The 24,822-nt window shown below is 45.1% G+C and overlaps 1 protein-coding gene across 2 annotated transcripts in view; it reads right to left on the minus strand.

Moving 5' to 3' along the window:
• The window catches only part of UBE2O (ubiquitin conjugating enzyme E2 O), a 66,924-nt gene that overhangs the window by 30,153 nt on the left and 11,949 nt on the right, over window positions 1-24,822 (minus strand). Inside the window, exons 1-2 of one of the 2 annotated variants that reach the window (XM_063351945.1) lie at window positions 1,378-1,422; window positions 1,035-1,094 (exon numbers count right to left, since the gene is read on the minus strand). In XM_063351945.1, the coding sequence (XP_063208015.1) occupies window positions 1,035-1,094; window positions 1,378-1,407 (90 nt within the window). In that variant the 5' untranslated portion in view covers window positions 1,408-1,422. Of the gene's footprint in view, window positions 1-1,034; window positions 1,095-1,377; window positions 1,423-24,822 lie in introns of those variants that run through there. The other variant, XM_063351944.1, reaches the window with a different exon arrangement.

The following is a 24,822-nucleotide window of genomic DNA, read 5'->3' on the forward strand; positions in this document are numbered from 1 at the left end:
CTCTTTGGAACATTCTGTGAAAAAGGGGTGGGTTTACTTTGCCTTCCCCCCCCACCAATTGAAAAAAAGCTTTATTTAAAAAAAACAAAAACAAAACCAAAACACCAAGGTCAGAGATGAGCCCTCCCCAGCCCTGCACCAGGCTGCACACCATGTGGTGCAACTGCAGCAGTTAATGGCCAGCTGCCGGCTTCACCACAACCTTGGTAGCCACATTGCTGGAAGCAAGTCAAGAGAAGATACAGGCGTGCACATGGCAGGCCATATGGCTCGGGGTTATAGGTGAGGTGTAAGCTACAGCAAGAAATTGCCAGCCTAGCTACGCTCCTGAAGAGACCACATCTCATCTGATCATTGATACTGAATAACATTCCCAGTATTTCCTACAAAAAAAACCCAAATCCACACATCTCTGATAAGCAACAAATGCTGTATAACTAGAATAGAATGATGAGGACTTAAAATAGCATCCAGGAAGAGTAAAGGTAATGATTATTGGCTGCTGATTAAAAACCAGCTTGCTTTCTGCCGACCTAGCTGTGTCGGATGCTTCAGCAGTGCTGGGATTTGCTGTATTTCTGTGAGAAATTGGATAAGATGGGTCTCACTGCAGATTGAGAGGTCTCCCTGAAAATACTTCCTCCAGATTCTCTACCACAGCACACCAAAAAGCACACAGCAGCAGTGTGATCTGTTTCCACTCCAGCCTCCCTGTTAGGTTCAGGTCCATGCTCCCCACATCTCAGAATGGATTGATTTAAAACTTAAAGGATGACAGGACAGACGAGCCTCTTGTCTCAGTACCTGACATTATCAGGCTCGCTTGCTCAGGAGACCTTTGCAGATATGCAACAGTGGAGAGGCAGCCTTATCAGCATTTCATTTTCAAAGGATGCAGCGAGGTCTATCAAACACACTAAAAATAGAACACGCTCAAAGCATTACCGTTCAGTTCCATTCAGGCAATCTGGCAAGTCTTATAAATCCATGCAGCAGTATCACAATCAAAAAAGGACAAAGAAAAAAGCACTTACGCTGGAGCTCATATGTCTGACCACATCTCGAGGGACCACAGAACGATCTTCGAGCTTCAGCTAAGGGGGGGGAGAGAGAGAGAGACACTGAATTTAGTGACCCCAGATGATACTTAGTCAGAAATAACACGACAAATACAAATGCACAGTATCCCAATCCTCTGGACTGAGACAGTTTTCAGCAGAGCATGCTGAGGCACTTCCATACACAGAGTTAACCCCCTTGTCACGTTCGCAAAATCCAGTTGACAGATCCAAAATGGAGCAACCGGCCGATCCGTCCACGACAGACACATCAAAAAAGGGTGCAGACATTCTGACTCGTTCATCACTTCAAGTCTCCCTCTCCTCTTCCTCTGCCTGCATCACGCATCACCTCCTCCCCACAGCCCGTCTATGTACCAGAGAAGATAGAAGGCACAGGAAGAAGCACCACAGTTCCGTGTCTCATCCTGCATGCCTGTCACTCAAGATACGCCCAGATATCTGCGGAAATCCTGGTTGGCCTGGACCATTTTAAGCAAGGTACTGTATACTGAGAAGTCTTAGCTGGCAGGGGAGTTGGTATTAAATTCACTGCAGCAAGCACCTGCCTTGGAAAAAAAAAGGAAAAGAAATGGCTGTCACTGCACTTATCAGCCCCCAGGTCCATGCAGGCAACACAAAACATCGTTAAGAGCATGGATAAAGTCAAAACACTGCTCATACTCCAGCTCCTGCTAAAGAACTTGCTGGCAAAGAGCTAGGGCTGGCAACAACACATGCGGCTGGACCATCATTGCATATTCTACATTAGTTCACGCAGAGTTGTGGGGCACCAGGAGTCATTAGTGGTAAGAGGAGTATCACTTGACGAATCTCCAGTGATTACTGGTCAGTTAACCAAGTGATGTCCTTCCAAAAGTGGTCCTTCATCAAGCTGTTTCAGTGATCTCAAGACTACCTGCAGGCTATTTCAGTTAGTGTTATCAACAAGCTCAAAACTACAAAGTGCAGTTGAGATGCTACAGGAGGGCTAATGTCCTAAGCACACTAACAGGGAGGCCACAAGACTGAACTCTAATTTCAGGCTTGCTCAGCCTCACAGGAACTCAGTTCAGGTTCCCTTCTGCTGAACAGGGAGAAGCCTCACATGCATTTCAGCGGTCGAGAACATATTTGCACTGGTACATCATTCTGAGCCCTGCAAATACACCAATGACATGTGAACGCAGTATCAGGGACAGCATTTTTTCACATCTCACTCTCAGAATCCATGACTCCAACAACGCTGCATTCGGTGCTTTTCCTTGTTGATCCCCAGCCCAAAAACCCACTGTGCTTTGTCAGCATTTCATCCTAATCCATACCCTGGCTTACAGCCTGCTTTACTAAATTAGACATAAATCTATAGTTCAAGGACAGGATCCGGAATCAAACCAAAGTACCTGAGTATTTATTGCCTTCTTGATGGCATGTTTCAGTAAGAGAGGAAGAGCACCAGCCAGCTAGGCTTTTAGACCCAACTTCTGGAGTCAGAACTCCACCAGAATAGGAAACCTGAAGCCTCCCACAGCCCATTTCCAGATTGTGGAAGTGTTTTCACTGCCTCCCACATCCCACCAGGGTACATAGATAGACATCAATTTTTATACAGCTTTCTAAAATTATTTGTTAAAATAAGTACTGTATAGATAGCCCCTTAACATCCAGGCAGCAACATTCACATTCCAGTAAGCACTCACACGCGAGCAGCTGTTTGGGTATTTCAACTGGAGTTCTCTTGCTGCAGAGCTCCAAATATACAACGATACTTTCATTTCAACATGCATTAGGGCAATTTATTCTCCAACACATGGTGCTTAAATTGATGCATTATGTTTCAACATATCATTGAGCCATACCTCTCTGGTCTGTATTAAACAGTATCTGAAGAACTCAGACTTACAAGATGATCCAATGCTACCTGGCAGCAGCAGTATTTGTGTGTTAGTCAACTCTGGCAAATCATAAAAAGTTGTAAATGAGCAGCTTTCCCATTTTGGGATCCTTCCTGAAGGATATAATCACACAAATTCTTCCCAAAGCAAGGCATAAAACTTTCTCCGCAGGGGGACTACATTTAACCTATTATGACATCTCTTGATTTTTAAAGGCAGCCCAACTATTTTCAGCTTCGTGTGCCAGACGCACCTGCCTCAGTTGCTAGGATAAGCAAGCTAAGTAGTAGGCAGAATGCCAGCATCAACAATAAATACGTAGCAGGTCTGTCATCACACAAAAGACTGTCAAAACCCAGAAGAAACCCGACCAGAGGAAGCCAGAATGGCTGTTGATGAACACATGACAGCTCATTCCTCCGACGTGATCGTCAGCTGAAGGCCAACCCCCTCACTCGGCAGCGAGGGAACTCAATACCGGAGAAGCACTTTTAAAATAGGTACTTACAGCTCAGTTGTTATATTTAGCTCTATGAAAGTCAGTATTAACGTGACTAGTTTTATATTCCAGTGATGCGTCTTCATAATAGCCCCAAGAATGAGAAATACCAGTTTCCCAGAGATGCTCTCAGCCAGTCCTGCACTCCTGTATGCCAAGCTGGGCTCAACGCTCTCCAAATACCTCAAATGCAAGGCGTGTTTTGAGTTGCCTTTTTAAAAAATAAATTCACATTTATGTATATTAAGTAAGGCAAACCAAAGACACTCATCACTGCACGCACATTTAACCCAGGCAAAAAGGGATGACCAACACCCACCCACCAGCAGTCAGTTACGTTGGTTACTGCACCGACTGCAAAAAGAATAGCTCTGGCACCCAATTTATTTCCTCTGCTATTTAGATGCTCTCGGTGCTCAGCACTGAATCAATGCCTGAGCTCCACATCAGATCTACTAGTCAAAAGGCACCAGCTGCAACTCGGAGAACATCTGATACTTCACCAGGTCTGATGATGCTCTCATACCAACACAGCAGGAGGGATACAGAATTCTGTTTTTTTGCATAGAGAAAAGCACCAACAGGAGCATGTTCCCCTTCTCAGCTGAGTCCCCTCACCTCCCACAAAATAAGGTAGCCATCACAGCTCTCACCTGAAACTGGGCAGATAAGGAGAGATGGAAAGATATTCCTGTCTAGCTGCTGAGCTTTAACTCATTTGCTTCAAACCATTTGCCTAAGTTCTTATCACAAACTTGTCATCTGAAGTAAAATCTTTGTATGCTTTTTTAACTGCAAAGGTTGGGAGCTGTGTCTGTGACAGTAAATTGGATTCTCGCTTTAGCAAATGCTCCAGAAGCTAAGCATAAGCATCCTTGGGCAGGGTGGGTTAAACTCACACTGTAACTTCGCTGGGTTTAACCGTTAAACCCCATAAAATGAATGGAAGACGCAAGGCAAGTTTTCCTCTCCAACAGCTACCTTCTGACAAGAGATCAAAACCAGAGCAATGAGTTTTGATGATCTGGACCAGCCACTAGTGCCCAGTATTGTGGCAGGTAAATAAGTAGCAACCACTTCTGAAGTTTAGTGACAAATAACAGAGGAGTTGCTGAGATTAATATAGGGATAACTAGCCCCGGTTGGTGTGTATCCAAACAAAACCACTACTGCAAGTACTCAGTAGGGACATAAATCCCTGGTCACTATCTACATATTTAAAAGCAGAGCTTAAATTCACTAATTACCTGCTTGGGTTTGCTTGTAGCATTATTGGTACGCAACAGTGGACAAAGCCACAGTCTCCAGCCACCAGTGTCATCCCCCCCAGTGTTTTATCCAACAAAGGGGAAAAGACAATACATACACGCTTACTTCTAGAGCTCCTTGTCCTTTCCTATTCCCGTACTGTCTCTCTTCTGTGTGGGGCAGGAGTCCTGATATTTTACTTTAGGAGAAATAAAAGAAGGTAATTCTGCCTGCAAATAGCAGCATTCTGTTTCGCCACTTTACTCCAAGTTGGTAATGTTGACCCAGGAGACAATTACGAAGTGTCCCCTGCACCGAACAACCCAAAAACAGAAGCTGGGGGACAAGCTTAAACACAGAAGGGAACCATAGTTTTAAAGGCAGAACGCATTTACTTGCGGTCATTGGTTTTTCAGCCTCAAAGACGACAGGATGCACCTTTTGCACAGGCTCCTTACCAGCTTCCAGAGAAGCTGACTGCTCAGTGGACCTTGCAGGTTCAGCCCACGCCTGGACACCAGGAAGGACAGGAGACCTTGCCACTCTGACTCATCATTGCCCAAGGCTGAACTTCAGATCATAGTTCCTTCATTTATCAACACCCAGTGACACGTGGACTTGGGAGCACACCTTTCAGCTGGATCAGCCATGGTTTTACAACGGCATTTCTGCTCAGCTACCCAGCAACACAGAGTGCACCCTGGCTATGGAAATGACACCTGATCCCGCATAAAGCTTGCCAGTGACAACTTAAACTGCTAAAGTTCACACTCAGTCAGTGCTGTCCCAACTGCAATGTCTGACCAATAAAGAATAAGATTTGCTCAAGGGTGCCAGTATGATCCCACAGCCTCTACCTCCAACGCAATCACTGTGGTGGTGAGAACATCAGTTTCTATCCCAGACACATTCCAGATTTTATCTTCCCAAACAAGAGCTCTGGGAATAAGCACATAAGGAAGGATGGAGGAGAAAAAGCATCAGGCACACACCCACCCTCCCTTGGTAGCTGCTTATAAAAATGGGAATACAAGGCACTGCAAAAAAAAAAAAATATGGAGGAAAGCATAACGCCGGAGACGAAGCTCTATGCATTTACCTGAACCGCTATATGATGGTTGAGATGTTTATCCAACTACAAGTGGATAAGATAGTTCAGAAATGAACTACCTATTATGGAAGTTGCTTCTGCCATTTAAGCAAGGACTTGGCTAGCAGTGGTCACCACCACAAGGGCTTTGACCTGCACAGACCTGCTACCACTATTCATTCTGGGCTATTTCTCCACATCTCTGCATGTTCCTTATGCTTCTTGTGTAACTGGTCTCATTTAAACCACTGTTCCCAGGCTCTCCTCCTACATTTGCAAACAAAAAGTAAAAGAAGAAAAAAATTACTTGCAATTTTATAAAGCCTGTCTTGTAATAGGGATGGTGAGCTCTCTCAGCAGCACTAAGAAAGAGTGAGGGAAAAAATAATGAATAATGCCTTTTGGATCTATTACCATGCTGTGGTCTCCTTTTTAGTCAAGCCGAGGTATTATACATGGAAAACATGTCACACTTTTGTCTCTCCTGTGCCAATGGACAAATGCTGTGACGGAGGAGAGATGAACTAGATATCTGATTTCTGTCCAAGTTTAACAGTTAGGATTTTATTCTCACACATATCACGACTGTTTTAAACTGCACTGGGGAGTGCTCCTGGCAAGTCAACTGGCTGAATCTGTTCTGGAGTTAAAATTAATCCCCTCCCTGGGACATCCCTCCAGGTCATCAACTCCAACTGCCAGTGTCCTACGCTTCCCACGTTAGTGTTTTTGGAGAGAGAGCACCTATGTGTTAGCTTGGAAGTTGTCATGGAAACTTGTAGCATCAATGCTCAGAGGAAAAAGAAAAACCACGGGTTAAGAGCAAACCGTAGGGAAGGCAGTCTACTGCAGCAACAGGCAACAAGGCACCGCAGAGCTCTCCAAACCCCAGACGCACTCAGAGAATGCTCCATAATCAAGTAAAGCTAAATCAAAGTGCCCAATGCTGTGAAAAGATACAACCTTGCTTCATTCAGCTGACAGCCGTGCTCCTCAGAGGTCTTTTGAGTGACCTGACCTCTCAACACCTGAAGTTCACGTGAAGCAGGACATGGTGCACCATATTTCTGTGCCTGGTTTCTAAACCTGAAAGCAATTAGGTCCTTTTCTCCTATGGTAAAGGTGCGATTCAGAAACCTACACCAGATGACACTGGTTTGTGACTGGGACCACTGCAGGTCTCTTACTGGAGGTTAAGGGGAAACTTCCTTCTCACATGAAGCAGCTCCAGACCCACTTCCAGCTCTAGTCCTCGGCACTAAGAGAAGACAAAACGGTGTCCAGCTGTAAGGTGGAGTCGCTCAACAGCAGCCTCTGCACAGGGGTGGCTGTGGGACGATGTTCATGGAGGTGGGACAGGAGGAAGGACAGCTGGCAGCAGGCTTGGCAGCACCCAACCCAAGTCACCATCCCCCAATTTCTATTATTTTTTTTTTTGAACTCTAAGGTCTGATTGCACACCCAAATTCACTTCAGCTAAAACAGTAGTGTAGCAATCATTTCAACACAAGCTGCTTTTATTTAACTCCAAATGAGGTGTTTAAAATAGCATGTCAGCTGTCCAAATACAGCATGGATACACAGAGTTACATGACAAAGGTTCAGAAATTCAAAGGCCCAGAAGGATCTGAAGCCAAGACATTTTTGATATTTCAGTATCAACACACTACCAGTGGCATCGCATACTACTCTTGGGAAAATATGTTTCTCATACGAAGTTCACTTGCCTTGAAAGACTTCTGTTACATTGATCATATTGCATTGCGCACGAGCCGTCTAAAAAGCAGGAGGAGAGGGGATAAAGCAGCAAGAGCAGAGAATCCCATGGAAGCTCTGGCTTGGTTCACACTGCGACAGTTGAAGTGGCACATGTTGCTTCACTTTTAACATCTGGAGGTTTCCAACCACACTGGGTTAGCAAGATGTGAGAATGGGGCAGAAGAAAGACTACAAGAAACTAAAGACTCATGAGAACCCAAATTCTACTACCCAGAAGAGTTGAACAATGAGCTAGACAATACAGAGGGTTTTAACAACCCTGGCGGGATGCAGCTGTGAAAATACAAGTATAAGTTGTCTGCACTGATTGGCACAGAAGTTCTGCCCGTGACAGCTCCTGGTTACTCCTATGTGGAAAGCATGTGGCTATTCCAGACAAAAAGTTCAAAATCTGTTTGAGACAGGAGGTTGTGGAGACTCCCGTGTCACTTACAGAAGAATATGCCCTTCTGGAACAAGGTCTAGGCTTCTGCCTGATCAAGCAGTAGATGTCAAGAGTGGTACGTGGCTCCAAACACCCTACCATAGAACAGGGTCGGTCACTGCTCTGTCACATAACTAATGCCTTTAGATGCATTTAGCTTTTTAAATCATTTCGCTTTTTAACATCATTCTGTGTTTTCATAATATCATGGTATCACTTGTCATCTCAAAGCACTCGAAGAATTACAAAAGGAGGAAACATTCAGAGTTACTTCGGAATTGCACCAGGAGATTAAAAATATTGTTCAATGTGGCCTGTATTAGACTAAGTCTCAAAAACCTTGAGTGACTCAGGAACATGCAGCTCCCCATTTGGATTGGTCAAAGTGGGGGAAGGACAGCGAGCAGCATCTTTGTTTCCCATATTCACTAAAAAACAGTCCAACAGCTTGTTTGTGAGGCTGCTCTGGGCAGCGCAAAACACCATCCTGCAAAAGGTCAGGTTGACTATTAACTTCATCTGTAGAAAGAACAGAGCAGGGATGAGGTAGGGAGGTGCTAAAATGCTCCTCAAAACTGAAATAAATGCTTGAAAGGACTTCACAGAAGCTAAGATGAAATCAAGACAGCTTTGCATCATGTGCAGCACTACCTGATAACATATTACAATTCTTTTGTTCTTGCAACTAGCAGATCTGAATCTGCCCATCATCTGCCACTCAGCACATTCACAACTACCAGCACAAACTCTGATTCACCACTCAGCCTACCCCAAACAGTGCCTGTTACCAGCAAACTACTGTGGATTTAATTGTACGGTGTGGACATCACACTTTTTTCAGAAAACAAGCAAAAGGCATGACCTAAAGTAGGATTTCCTAATTTACCTCACTAAGACCTCATTGCTGGTAGGGATGAGCACACAACTTCCAGCCTCAGGCCGTCACACACTGCTCTAAAATAAACTTACCAGTCACCAGCTGAATGGCTACAACAGCTTTAAAGCCGCTGTACTAAGGGCACATGAATTTTTATTAAATTACAGACCAATTGTTTCCTGGACTGCCAGAGACAGGCAATGCCTGCGATCTTCTGAAGAGCCATTTAGGAAACCCAGCAGGTGACTGCGTGGAGGGCAGCAGAGGAGGGGAAGCCTTTGCAACACCCACAGGCCATCAGGCAAGCTGAAAAATGAGAATTGAATCATTGGTTCCGCATCCCTGTTTCCTTTTAACACCGCTAGTGGTGCAGGAAGGCTTGTTATGCAGGCAGCTTCAAAATCCAGCTGTGTCATTAGTTCCTAGGATCTCCCAACAGAGCGAGCCTCCCTGGGGACCTGCAGCTCTTGTAAGACAAACTGACAGCTCTTTAATTTATCTTTATGACATATTACGGAGACACAGAAACCTGAAGTTGTGCCACTCAGCTGAGTTCCTTCCAACTTCAGGCTGAAGCTCCCTGAGCCTCCACTATCTACACACCTACCTGCAATGGACTTGTAGCTGCTTTTGTCCCTGTCTACATTTCTAATCAACCTACCTCTTAGGTTCCCCCCCCCCCAATTATTTTTGGATAGTAGAGTTCTTTGGTGGCAGAATATCTTTCCATCCTCTGTAGGTACAAAATTCCTTCCACCACACAGTTCTTGTCCTCCACTCACAGCCATATGCATCTTCCCCCCCACCCCCCAGCAAATATCACCTTTGAGCCTTCCATCAGAAAGACACTGAAAGGCTCTACTTTCCTTCTCCAAAAAGTGGAATTTGGCTAAAAAGTCTGAACAAATCATTGTATGCAACAAAAGTTCGGTTTAATTATAATGTGGGTAAATGCTGTACTTTGGAGCAGAGGAATCTGGCTTTAACATAAATCTTTTGCTTAGCAAAAGTAAATCTTTTACTTGGATTTCCCTTGTCCAAGACTGACAAGCATTTATTTATTATATTGCCAACAAATCACTTCTGTAGCTCTGCAAATGTACATGACATTTTGGAAAACACTGCAAGACACATTCCCTGGCCTGGTGAACATACCAATCTGAAAACGAAGACAAAGTACAAGGCAGTAATTCAAGGCAAAGAAGACAAGGCGACAGGAAGGTTACTAGGTTATTATTTAAAGGAAGAGAAGTAGGTTTGGGAGCATTTCCCAGCAGAGGGAGCAACACAGCTGGGAAAAAGGAGGATCCTGGAAGTAAAACAAGAAGAGCTGCACAAATCCACTTTGCTCAGAAGGTGAATCCCACCTACAACCAGTGATAGCAACTCGCAGCTTTTCAGCATCCTGCGTCTCACATTTCCCTCTCATGTGTCTAAAAGCTGAGCACCACCACTCATCACAAAAGGGATGCGGCAACAGGGAACCCACTCACACGTGAGCCTGGGTTAGACAACCTGGGACCTAAAGTGCCAGCTCTGGCTTGAAGCAAGAGGGTCTCTAAAAGCCTACTGAGCCGTCTAGACTCAACAGGCAAGAACAATCTTCAGGGCAATTGGGAAAAGTTACAGAAAAGTTTGACTTTGTCCAACCTTGTCATCAAGTGCTGCTGGATTATTTGTTCCAACAGGCTTACATCCCATACACTCGCTCACACCAACCAGTAACCAGGTCTTTCCATCTGGGAATGCAAAGCAATCCCTGTGTGTGCAAAAAAGGCCTACAAAACCTTAGAGAAGACCCGAAAAATAGTTCAGAAAGAATGAACATGATAATGATGCTCAGCACAAAGATCCGGAAGGCTGAAGTTTAAAAATAGATGGCTACGACTACAAAATATGGGAAGATCTTATAAGATTTACTGACTAGTAAGTCTAGCAGTAAGCCACTTAGAGTCCTATGGGGCATCTTTCAAAGATGTCCCCAATTACACGATTTAAGGTAAACATAGGATTTTTCTTCTCAGCAGCAGTTTAAGTAAAAGATATGATCCCCTTTCTCAGTGTTTACACTTCTTGCTTCATGTACCCAGTCTTCTGGGTATAGCAGTTGTAGGAAAATCAGTTGCTTAATAGAAAAGACAAGATGAGCCTAAAGGATGTTCTCCAAGTGCAACGTCCCAGCAACGCAGATTATTACAGCACACACGCCCTTCCATTTTCTTATGGTAAGATGGCTGATTAAAAGCAATACTGTCCTACTACCTCTTAAGAATGTGAGAAAGGCTTGACAAAGAGCAGTGCTCTAGCACCAGATGGCACTGTTACCTGAAAAAACCCACATGAGACTGTGGTAAGAGACAGGAGAAGCTGGCTGGAAGGAGTAAGCAGAAAAGCAGACAACATTTCGCCTATACATCAGCCAACACTTCTCACAGACAGGCTGTCTCTGCACTCCCTCAGTAAAGCCTCATCTGAACACACAGGTCAGAGCTTGCAATCCCCACACCAAGAGGAAAACAGCCCTGAGGAGCACAGCACCTCCACAGACATCCAAGCTCAGCTTGTCGAGAGATGCCCAGTTCAAACAGGACCTAAGGGGATGGCTGTGGAAGCCTCGGTGAACACCTAACCATCCAGGGTGAAAGCGACGGTTGTGCTGAGCTTTTTGGTGGTATCTAACAAGGTCTCAGTGAGATGCATTGGACTGACAGAAGAGACTTCCCTAAGGAGAAGCTCACCTGGATGCTAACACCGACCGGTCTGACAGCGGAAGAGTAGAAGCCCATTTCAGCCACCAGTCTAGATTCCTGGGATTCCCAACAGCCCGCTGTTTTGGCTTGACAATTAAGTCACATTCCTCCTTGTGTGCAAAAAAAGAGTATGTTCAGTAGCTCTTTCATTTACCTGAAGCAAAAGGATTCCTCAGATTGTTGCCTTGGGAGGGAGACGGCAGTTATTATGCAACAGGTTTTCCACCTTCTGGCTGGACCACTCTGGGGTTGCCATCTGGACAGTACTAGCGCTGTAGAAACGAGTCACTGGCCACTCTGAGTGGCATTTGGGGCACGCTGCCAGGCCTGGAGGGAAAGAGTGGGGCTGCTCGAACCTCCATCTGCCTTTCCAGAGGATAAAAAGGATGCTGTGAATCTGCATGACTATTGCTGACCACTCCTGAGGCACAATAAGTCCACCACACCTTTCTACGTCGTTGGGACTAGGAATAAAGAGTATAGGCATGAGAAATATTCCCTGCTCCATTCCAGAAGAGCAGGGAGGGCTCTTCTGCTGAGCCAAAGCTGGACTCTGCTGGGTTGGTGGTATCTCTGTGCTAGGGAACGAAGCATCCCCTCTCCCCTGGCAATCAGGTCAGCAGTGCGCAGGAGGAACTCTTTATTAGCCCGCAGCAAAAAATCCACCTTGCAAAAATTGCCAGGGAACAACAAGAGGGAGACATATCAACAGAAAATCACCGTGTCTGCTTTCCAGCTGGTTAGCTCATATGCTACTGCTGTGAATACAAACCAGCCATTTAAATTAGCTTCTAATTGTTCACAATTATTCAGAGACAGCAAAACCTGCAAGCAGCTTTAAGACGACAGGCAAGTAGGAGAGGAAGAATGGTTTAAGATGCCTTAACGAGATTCATATATTCGTGCTTTGTGAGTCTTCCAGCCTGCAATTTCCATCAATGCTGCCTCTCTAACAGCCCCCCCAGATACATGCTTTGCATTGCAGAGGAATAGAACTCACGGGTGTTTCCACACTTCAGCTTTCTACTCTTTCTTGCTCCAGTTTTTGGACTGGTTCAAAAATTAAACCAATAATATTTTGGTCTACCCCAGTCGTTCACAGTCTCTGCACACACAGGCAGTTTGAGCAACACTATTTATAAAGCTGCTTAAAATTCTGGACACAGCCGGAGCTCTTTGATAGGATGTCAGCCATGCGACACCCGAACGAACGTAGGAGGCTGACACAGGATGGTTAGTGTAATACAGCCCACTCTTCTTTCCCTTTCTTTCACCCAGAGCCTCCACCACCACCCTCACAGGAGTCCCTTCCCCCAAACACAGACAGTAATGTTTCACAATTGCTGCAATTTTCTCTCCTAGGAGAGAGGGAAGATATTAGCCTATTATCCTTAAATCCCTAGCATTTCAGTTTTGGTTCACACTTAAGACCCAATGCAAGTCCAGCCTGCAGGTTAAATCACTTCAGGGGACTGAATCCAGACATACCTTAATGATGAAATTCCCTCATTCAGCCATGTTTGGACACAGAGGTACAGCACTGACAGAGCCAAAATGCTAATTTAGGTTTTAGAAACCATAGCAAATTTAATAAACTTAAGTGGGATTATTTTATCAGATACAGAATCTCCTAGAGGAGACAAAATAACACTGAAAAGCAATGTATAAATAGCTCTAACTGAAAGCACGGCATATGCTGTGTCATGCTACGCTCCCAAGTCAGTCCTGGGCAGCAAGTACACCCAGCTGACCGCTCTCTCTTGTATCTCCTCCGAGCTTCATGCCTGCTCTGAAATGAGAGCATCGCCCTGGAGAAATATTCCTGGTTGATCTGAGATGCAGAACACACTCCCCAAACACACCGCAGTACCACCGTGCCTCAGTGCTCTGTGATGAGGAACGCTGCACGGGCAGACGGGCTGGCTGAAGCCCAAGGAGAAGAGGCAGAGCAGGGAATTCAACGAGGCGGACCAGGACCTGGGCAAATTTGCTAGCTTAGCTGGGAAACACAGGATGGTTAGGATGGAGATGAGGGCAGTTTCCACAGCTAGCGATGAAATGTGCTCAGGGGAAACTCTGACATTTAGCTCATAAGGAAACCAGTGTCACTGCCACCTCATGACAACGCAGCTATGGGCATCTCTCCGGTCCCTCCTCACGCAGAGCAAAGGCAAGCGCTGTTTTAAGAGGTACAATGGCTAAAGGTAGCTGCAAGACATAGTAAGCGTTCTGCAAAGGCTTTCTGTTAAATAAAATGCCTTCCAAACCAGCTGTATCCACAGTTACGTCAGATTTTGCTTTAAAAAAAAAAAAAATCAAAGCCTTTACAACCAGTTCAAGCAGCCTCTGGAATGCTATAGAGAATCCACCCAAAATTCAGTGACAGCGTGGGTACCCTGTGCATGCATTTATTCCTGATAAACAGCAAAGCCACTCCCCCCGCTCGCACTGCAGACGAGTGTGTGAATGCTACTGGGACAATGCAGCACAATTGCATCACTGCCCAAAAAACCTCAGCTGCATTTTCTATTCACTGAAGGACTTTCAATTATCCCCCCCCTACATAAATGCTGTATTGGCCATTACAAAAAGGAGGAACAGCCCCTAATGAATCCATACACCAGGCTAGAGAAGCCCAGTTATTTAATGACTGAATTTCTGCAACCCCTGCACTGTTACATGCCTTTTTATTCAAGGGGTGAATTCACCACTTGCGGAATGCCTGGGGGAAGACTAAAACATCTCCCAGCCAAAGCAGGTTTCATTCATTGCCTCCTGTTTGTGCATCCTATAATAGAAAAACAACCAACCTTCAATAACTCTGAGAAAATGTCACCAGGACTGGTGACAGCAATGATGCAACAGGGACAGAAGTGTAAAAGCCCTTCAGAGTCTGACTTAATGCTCCTGCAGCAAAGCATTGTTTCACCCCCGCCTTGCACAGCTAAGTTTAGTGGACTCACTTTTTCTTCCTTACCATCTCACCCAGAGCACAAAGAAAGCTTTAGCATATTTAAAACCCATCAACGCGATCATACAATGCTACTATATCATTTTTCCCTTCAGGTGTTTTCCAGGCTGACTTCTAAACCGTTTATCATAAGCTCTCCAGATTTGTGCCAGTAACCTCAGACAACACAGCATTTGCCCGGCAGAACGTCCAACATCTGCGTGGAAACACCACTCTCCTCTCCGCATTACTCCACAGGTATCCATTCAGTTATTCAGCAGCACGTTTGATGTGACAATAATTCAGGATTATAGCTCCGGGAATCTTCTTTTCTCCCCCCGTCCCTTCCTTGGCAACTGAGCAACCAAAAAGCACACACACAGATGGCTCACACAAGTCACTGAGCCACTGGTATAAGTAAATATAATGGCATTGAAACCAGAGGACCGATAAAGCCAGATGTTCCCTGGTTTTGTATTAAGTATACACAGTTCCCATTCTAAACCTGCTGAAGTTAGATTATTAAGTACCTCCCTGTACACGGGTTTTCAGGGCAAAATCCTTTATACCTGCATTAATCCTTGACAGCCTAATTTTCTTCTGGACATAGCACACAGGCAACAGTAAACTTCTTGCAGGAGTAACATCTTTAGTCTCCTCAAGTCCGCACATGTTCTACAGCACAACAGAGCCCAACAGCTGTACAGCGATCACAAATTACTGGTAAAAAATATTTCCCAAGATGCTCAAATCCAGTTTTCAAGAATGGCTTAGGCATTTAGGAGACTCAGCATCAGAGGAGTCCCCTGGGGAGTGACACACTTCCAGGCCAACCAGGAAACCTTCCATTTTTAACAAGAGGAGAATCTCAGAGAAACCTGGAACTGCCCCTCCACTAAAAACATTTCTAATAGGTCACCTCTTACAGGCAAGCAAGGGGAGATTGACTGTTAACAGAACTCACCTCAGAGCTGACTACCTTCCCATAAACATCATAGACTAAAGTCTTAGAATTTTCCTAACTGGGTTTAAACTCTGTTTTAAGGGATACTTTGCTGCATCCCTCATCTCTGCATACAGATCAGCAGGCTGCTCCTAGCAGGTTTTTAAGAAAGCCTTCTCTGAATTTGTACACCTTTAGCAGGAACATGGTAACATGTCTCGATTCTCTTCCTGGCCTAATATGACAAACATCAGATAGTTACATCACCTGCAGGACATTTCAGTGCAGATCTGGTTAGAAAAGATGCTAAAATGGCACTGGAGGATGTCACTTTTGACTCAGCAGCTCTGTCCAATATTGCACACTTATAACGTGCATTTGTCCTCCCCCTCCTGTCCTTCCCACCCCTCCTTCAGACCTGCCAGCTCAGCCTAAGGTCTGAGATGAGCTGAGGTCTTTCTTCTTCAGCATCTTTACTGCCTCCATGGACTCTCTCAGGTGTAACCTGACTGGCTGTAAGTACTGCTGCTGAGGATGCCCTTAGAGAAATAAGTGCCTCACTCCAGACAGCGTGAGCAAAAAGCAGTAAAAGCCTGTTTGCCTGAAGTCAGCAGTTCTGCCTCCAAAAAGACACACAGCTAGTCAGTGAGAGGCTTTTTCTTTTTTTTTCCCTGTAAAAAAGCATCCGCCTTTCAGAGCAGAAAGGCACTTGTTTCCTAGCACAGATGTGACACTGAGCCTTGCATTGTACCTGTGCTAACAGTCTCTTGGGAATATCAAGAAGAAAAAATACTAAGGACAAATGATGCATCTAATCAATTACAAAGCCACCGATCCCGGTCCCTACAGTATCATGACTCCAAATGTATGCTCTGTACATCTGGATGCCTTCACATCTACACACCAAAGCATAAAAACAGTCTGGTGAACAACTAATCAATAGCTCCATCTGCAAAATACATTTTACCTTCTTAAACCAAGTCAGTTATCCTTGACAGGGAGCCCCATATTTCCTGGAACTGTAATTCACTTGATGCCTACTTCCTAAAATGACCTTTTTTTGAGGATAAATTGCTATGCACATACGCAGTAGGAAAGTGTTTTTTTCTTTAACACCAGACTCTTTTGTTATGTGCCATATACATAACATGTTCTTTGCTTTAATGACTTCAGTTACAATAGAGGGATTTCAGCCCATCACAACCCCAGTGAAACATGGGGCCGTAAACACAGTTAGAGCAGGTTTGCAAACACTATAAAAATCCCCTCGCAAGATGATTCAGAGCGCTCTGCTACCCTGACAGCTGGAGCTGTGCTCTGCCACCTCCTCCTCCTTCCTGCTCCCAGCAAAAATGGAGGTTAACTCAACTCCAGCTCTAAGGAGCACTGCCAAAACACCACGGTGAGGACTGTCCCGTAAACCCTTGGAAAGTGGGACAAAGCTGCAGGCCTGTGACTGAGGAATGACCGGACAGCAGATTTCAGAGGCACTGAAAAGCCACGTGGCGTGAACTGAACAGCATTAGCGCGGCCATAAGTGGAACCGCCCCAAGGTGCTGGGAAGGGCCCATGGGTTGATAAGCCTTAGGCTGCATCATATGGCCTGTCGTTCTTAATTAAACATACAAACTAGGTTCTTCCTTAAAACTGCCCCCACTCGTTAATTGCTACTGTGTGCTCCTCCGATTTGGCAGGCTCCTAATAGGATGTGTAACCTCCAGCAGCAACTCGTATCAAGTCAGAGCAGCCACCACCAGGACGCTCCTACGCTTACAACAGTGATTTTTACTTGAAAAAGCTTCCCCAGCTTTGCAGCCCATGCATATGCAAACATACTGTGTCATCAGCCACTGAAATGCACTGGGGTTGAACATGGCAGCTATGAAAAAAATCAGGTGCACCGTTAAATAGTAGACAATAATAAGCCAAGAACACAGGACTTCCCCATTTGAAGGTATACGCTCTGCATATACTCAAGATACTGTCAAGATTAAAAAGTACGTTGAGTATACAGAAAAAGCAGCAAAAGGGATACTTGTGCTGTGACTATGAATTGACACACTGTTCTTACCCCAAACTAAAAAGTCCAGACAGCACCTGACGCAGCAGAATCCTGTAGTGAAAAGTCCTCAACCATGAACATCTGCGTAATGTAACCACCAGCCTTAGACTCACTGCCAGCAGGCTTTTGTTGTCTTTCTGTCAGATTTTTTTTCGATACACCCCTTATCAGGTGTGGGTTAGGAGATCTCCTGCATGTTACAACATGCGCCTTCGCAACAGATTCACACAGTGAACGCAGAGCCCCCCCTCTCCACACAGAGCCGGCCTCCATCCCACTTAATTCATCTGTCCAGATTCATTTCTCATTACCCCGAAACTACGTGCCTGGCTCAGACGGCCATGTATGCAACATTACCTTTATCCTATCAGGTACTTAACCGTGCCTCACACCTCGCTGCTTTCCTCCTTTACCCTTGCCTTGGGCTCTGAAGGCTGAGAATACCGATTTGGACAGAGAAAACACAGCCGACAGGAGGATGCGCTGGTCACGACGCCAGCTCTAAAGCCTTAAGAATCACACGTGCCACAGCGTTTAGGAGGGCTGAAGCTGCTATTTAATTAGGTTTGCTTAATGAGTCATATTAAATAGAGTATATGTAAGAACAGGTTTTCCATTAGTGTGAGGACCTCACTGGATTATCTAGGTGAAATGCTGCCATTACAATGGAGTCTTTTTTCATTTTATATACTTAACCATGACCTACATTCCTTTGCTCGAAGGAGGCCCATCTCCAGAGGGAATGTGCCTGTTTAATAATCAGCTCCAGCATTTTTTCAGAGTTCAGCAGGGATGGCTGGAGCAGCCTCATGTCTCTTCAGATAACACACAGCTTACCGAAGCTCCAGGAGAGAGTGGTGAAAAAGCCATCAAGTTCAAATAAGGGCAGGCAGTATCTGCAGCCTGATCTGAATCCTGGGAAGGAGGAGCACCAAAGCCTCCACATGCCCCAGCGAGCCTGGCCGGCTGCTTTATCTTGTGCAAGGGAGTGTCTCCTGGTGAAACTGCCATCAAGATCAGGTTTGAGGAGGAAGACAAAACTAGGAGAAGTCTTCGGGGTGGGTCAGCAACCTTAACTCTTGTCTCCGGAGGAAAGGAACCCGTGAGCCATTAGTAAAGAGAATGTAGAGAAAAGCAGATTCGCTGGCTGCAATACAGAAAGGGAGCAGCAACTCACATCTACGGATTACATATTATCTTTGTTTGTCCAAAAGCTTCTCCCATGTTGAAACCAGTCGTTTCAAACTGCTTCCACAATACAGCTTCTCCCCTCTACCAATGCAGACCCAGCAACAAAAGAACCCCCTAAAACACCCCCCGCCCCCCAAACCAGAAAGGAGCCACAGAAGGCTCGAAAGAGAAGGAATTCCTGCAAAGCTGCTCTGGGGCAGGATGTCCAGGGAGCCAGGCACATCCCTTGGGGCTTGAGCCTGGGCTGCTCGGGGTCCCTCCAGGCACAAGGACGTGGCCACAGGCTGCCTGCAGGGCATCCGGCTACAGGGACAATGGCCCAGGGGTCAGGGCTGCGTCAGGAACCAGGAAGGGCTAGAAAAAGCAGTGGCAGAATAAACACACCTCAGTGCCACAGCCTTTGGAAAACACTAATTTGATCAGTGCTTTCTTCCCATCAGGAAGCGTTTCAGATTTACACTTTTTCAATCCCGTATCAATTTTAGAGATTTAAAAAAGACCAACATTTTTTACAGGCAAACCCACATTATTTTTCTGCCCTCTCCGTCACCACCAGCAATAAAGATCCCCAATACTTCCGAAGGCTGTTAGCTTTGTTGATGCAGAACAGGATACGCCCAACGCTGCAAAGCTCCACAATACTGACAGCAGTAAAAATAACTCCCGCTTCAGTATACTAAAGCAGTTAAGATCGGGAGGTGTATGGAGAATGTGCATACAATAAGCTGTCACAAAACGACAAGGATTATACTGCACAGAAATAGGTCTGAGATTTAAACAGATATGAGATCACCAGGGGCGTGGTAAGAAAGCCACAGATAAAATCCCACGATTTTCCCTTTTGTTCACATCATCCCAAACAGAACAAGCTAAGGAGAGGATCAGCCTTAAACTTCCCTCCAGCTGGAGGGAAACAAGCACACCCTCTTCTTTGTTATGGTATAAACTCATTTTCTTCACAAGTGCAGCTATACTGGGATACAGGCTGGGGATGTCCGTGAAAAGGGCCTTTCTTGCCCCAAGCCAGTGGCCTGGGCAGGGCTGGCAGCCAAACCGCATCCAGATCCAGGCTAAATACCACAGGACAGACCCGAGCGGGACCCACCGCCACCACAGGCACCGTTCCTACCGCACCACGCTCCCTCGATGCAACACCAGCAGCTCTGAAGTTGCTGGTGCCGCTCAGCATCGCTTCTTCTCTCAAATTTTTCCATCCCACGTGCCAGACTTGAGGAAATGAAGGGAAGATCCCAAACTCAGGTGCGTGGAAGCATGCACTCTCACGCTGTACTCTACCAGAGCGTGATGGTCTCGGCGAGGAGGCAAGGGATGAAGAGGTGAAATCTGCTCATTTTCCTCCCTCTCCTCACACAGCCCTTTGCGGAACTGTCATTTCCCTTGCCATTTTCAAGTGTTTTGTTTTCAAACCTCAGCCAGAGGAGCATAACCTGGGAGTACAAAGCCATTAACTAACTGCTTCTGGCCTGGAGCCCTGGAGACAGGACAAGCAGATTTTCCGAAGGCTTCAACCCATGAGGGACTGCCTGCCCACATTGCTACTACTCTCTGCACAAGAACTAACCAATCTCACTGCAAATCCATACAGAAGACTTTACGGAGCCTGTTGTATGACATCCTCAAGGGCCACTGAATATACTAAGCACACTGTAAACCAGTCTCATCTCTTTACTTTTGTCCATGTTCAGACTTTAGAAAAAGATAAAGTTACTTTTCACAACTACCTAAAAATATGAAGATCCAATAGAGGAACATTTACTTGTTTTAGAAGCAAATTTTAAGCCCAGATTTTAAGGGAAATTTAGGCCAACATTTGTATTTAAGCTGAAACATAACAAGAAGGGTCTCCCCTTCTGTGTACCTGATCGGCAGTAACACATACCATTTGTGGCAGAGTCCCAGCAGAAATACAAGTCACCTCTGAAACCATCCCCTGCCTGCAAAGGTTGCACTGATGGATTGTTTGTATTGAAGTACTGCAATAATTAGTAAATTATTAATTGAATAGGAAAACTCTATGGTTGCCTGCTATCAGAAATCTGCAATTTCAACCCAAGGGAAGAAGCAAATGCCACCTTTCTGGCTGAAATGACTGTAAGGAAACTCCAACTCTTACCACCCTGATCTCTGCATGCCTGAGGATGGAGTCTCCAACTGTATTCTTACCATAGTTGTGTCTTTCATGGAAAAAGCATACATGTTGTTTCAGCCCCAAATTATGAGTTCTTCCTAGCTTTCAGTCTGGTCAGTAAGCTAGGCTGAGATGGTAACACAAAAATGGGAATTACTAAAAATCATTTATAGTGCAGTGTGGTGGTCCGTGCTTGTCCCTCCATCAGTGCTTGAGTCCTCTGCACAGCCACGTTCGTTCCAGAACCTTTTCGGGATTACACTGTCACCACAATTACACCACCCACAGGCATCAGCACTAAGCCTCCTTGACAGTCACAAGCAGCACAAAGCAGAGATAACTTCCACAGGCTTTGGGTGTTAAGAGATTTTTGCCAATACCTTACTAGCTCAATTAAAGCAATAATGGTAACTGCAAAAAGGCACTCTCCAGTCAAGTGCTCCATCCAGCCACCTGAAGCCTCCAAGCACCTCAGTGTTAAAGCATTTAAGTGTCACACACCTCTTGAACAGGAATAGCCTAAAGATCAGAAGGCTTGGCTTAAAACTTAGCCTATAATTCAAGAGTCCCAGATCTATTTCAATCTGATCTTGATACAGTAGCTTTAAAAAAAAAAACAGATGCCAATGAAGTCTGAAAAGAAGCTGCTGCTCATATTTCAAAGTAAGCAATGCTGGGTAGAGTTCATCTCAGAAAGTGATCGTGATAAAGGCAAGTAAAATTTGCAATTGAATCCTATTTTTCTTCTACCACATGCACCATTCACAGACCTCTCCACAAAGTTCAAGTAACACTTCAGGTCTGAATACATCAGGACAAACTGCAATTTTCCTCTTGCGGAAAACCTCAGCATCAGAAGGCCAGTCCCACAGCAATACTGCAGAGACAGCATGCGACGGATAAATATTTCAATGGGGAAGTCACCATAGCTTACTCTGTCAGAGGACAATTATAAAAAGAGAATTGTGAAGACACTTGAACACTGCACCAAAAAGCATATTGCTAGATGTTACCAATGGTCTGGGCACTCAAACAACACTTCTTTTCATAATAATGGGGAAAAAAAACACTCTTGTGCACAAAAGTAGGGAACTGAAAGAGTAGTGTTTCCTGAAAAAAATAAATCACTTATGGTGGGGAAGTAAGGTGGGATAAAACAATACGCATCTGTCAGTGTGACATTTTTACAACAGCAGGTTTTTGTGAATGGAGCACCAAGATGATTCAAGAAAATACTAGACTTTCAAACCACTTCAAAGAGAAGCTCTGAAAAAAAGCTATCCCACCATTACAACGTCTCTCGGCAGAGATGCACGGCTCATGATCCATCCACCGAACAAGACAATGCCTCTTTGCTCAGAGACATGCATCCAACAGATCACTCAGGTTTCACCCAACTGACATTTCAGTAGCACCTGCCCCCAGTCAGAAATAGCTATTTATAGAAAGGTGGGTGTCAAGAAGGGCAATTTCACCCATCAACTTGAGGCCTGGGTGCAAATCACAGACCACATGTTGTCATTTATGATTAAAAGCTCTTCCCTTTCCTGGGCTCTAATGGAGATTTGCCACTTTGCTAAATCACAGCATAGCTGAACGTGACAGGTACCTTCTTTTCCTGAAAGCGTGAGATAAACTCAAAGGCAATGTTTGGACAAGGCTGAGCTGGCAGCAGCAGTACTAGCTATGCACGGAGCACATACTGACCTTGTAATGTTCCTACCGGAGACTCACTTCCACATGGGAACACAATAAACATCTTTTGTTTTACTCTTCTTCAGAACACAGATAATCCTGCCTCATTTGGGGGGGGGGGAAGCCCTTTTAGCTCACCTGCCAGCATTGCTCATTAGCAGGAAAACCTAAAACCCCAGCTCAACATCACTCCTCAGTTCAGACGCAATGCTCCCAGGCTAGAAGGTCAGACTTAACCAATTAAGCATTTTGAGAACATACAGGGATTTTTTTTCTGATTAAACTGGCAAAAACAAAAGGGCAAATAGATGCCATACCAGCCAGGAAGGCAAAGCATGGGACAGGTCTGCCACCCTCCAGAGCAGGGTAGGGTCCACTCACTTCAGAGTAACAAATTTGCTATTGCCCTCGATAACTTAATCCCCAGAGAAAAATGAAAATAGCAAAGATAAGGGATGTGAGGATAAATGGGTGAGGAGAAAGGGTCTTTGAGGCACCAGAGCTCCTGGTGCGGGGAGAAAGCTAAACCTAATCAAAAAGCATGAACACTCAAGGGCCTCTGAAGCAGCAAAATGCTATAAAAATGAAAGAAAGGGCTATGAAAAAAGCCCTGCTACCACAACAAACTTTTGTCTACAGCAGCAGTAACACACCTGATCCTCTTACAGCACAGCAGGAACCAGCCAAGAGACAAGCTGGCAAATACCTAAGAACTGCAATTTGGTGTCTTTTCTACCGTGCTCAGTAGTACACACAGGTTGGACAATGATGCTCGGAATGTCATTCTGCGTCTAATCCTTGATCTTTTGTTTTAAGCCTTCATTCAAGCGTTGCCAGCACTGTAGATCAGAGGCAGGCAATCCGAGCTGAACTGTAGCTGAGCTAAGTTAGCAGCACTAACGAGGACAAACGGCATTTCACAAAGATTTCTTCAGCTGCTTTCCAGAACAAGACTCACGGACTCTCCCGCTCCTGGGGTGCTCACTTCGGTGCCATCATCACATCAACAGGATTCTTCCAGCACCCAGGAGATGCAGATAGGAGCCGCAGAGCAGACTTCAAAGATTGCTCATAAGTGCTTTTACAAAATGGCTTGCTGGCCCAAACGGTACAAAGCAGTCAAAGATCCAAGCTCTGGAAAGCAAGAACTCTTGCAAAAAAGAGTTTGTTGCCACCCTTAGTAGCATAAGAGCACAACACTCACTTTGAGAAGCAGGTACAGGAGTACGGAGACGGGAATCTGCCCTGCAACCACCTTTAAAAGCTGATCTTTTCAGTCCCTTCCTTTCTCATCCCAGCTTTCCTGACAGCAAACACTTATCAATGCCAGATTAGAAGAGATTAATTAAATTATCACAAGAGAAAGTTAAGGTTCACATCAGTTCATGGGCAGTAAAGTACACACAACAGTAACTATCAGATGTAGGGTAGGTGATGAGAGCGGTCCACCCAACTATGGCCAAGAAGGTCAAATGCAGCTTGTCAAATCCAACAGGTCAGGCACACCATCAGTTTCCAACCATCTCCACAACCACCAGGGGGAAAAGAAAATAGCTTTTGCAGCGAGTATTCGCTTTGCAGCAAGTATGCCAGCTAAGGGAGTTCTCAGATAAGAGTGTTTTCTCTACAAAACTGCCTGGCTTGCATGGTTGTACAAATGCTAATCAGAAAGACTGCCGTAATCTGAAGAGAAAGCAACTGCGTGGGGCAGAAACAAAAGCAGCCAAAGCATCCCTGGGAGAGGGGACAGGAGGTGTGAATACACATTGTGTGTTTGCACCTGAATGCCAATTAAGCAGCAGAATACACAGAATTAGTGTACACACTCAGGCCACAGTCACTACACTAACATAACCATTGTGCAAGAGTAGGTAGATTCCAAATGGTAACCAGTATCTATGGGTGGCAATCTGGTACTAAATTATGTTACTGAGAATAGAGGAAAAAAAAAAATACAGACAGAATGATTAAGAGGAAGCCAGGAATTCAGCCTGGATTCCTTCCAAAGTTCAAAGTGTCAACACTGGAAAAAAACCAGAAAGACTCCTCCAATTAAAGATTTTACACATGCATTACAGCGACCACATCAATTACAGCATTTGTGATATTTATTTCCTAAAAATTATTAACCTTTCCCTAAGATCCCCAACAAAACAAGACATATGAGAGCTGATCACTTAATACTCCTGTGAAATACAAAGAGTGCTTGATA

This window comes from Chroicocephalus ridibundus, chromosome 14 (assembly GCF_963924245.1).
Source record: "Chroicocephalus ridibundus chromosome 14, bChrRid1.1, whole genome shotgun sequence".
In the NCBI taxonomy this organism is placed as follows: domain Eukaryota; kingdom Metazoa; phylum Chordata; class Aves; order Charadriiformes; family Laridae; genus Chroicocephalus; species Chroicocephalus ridibundus.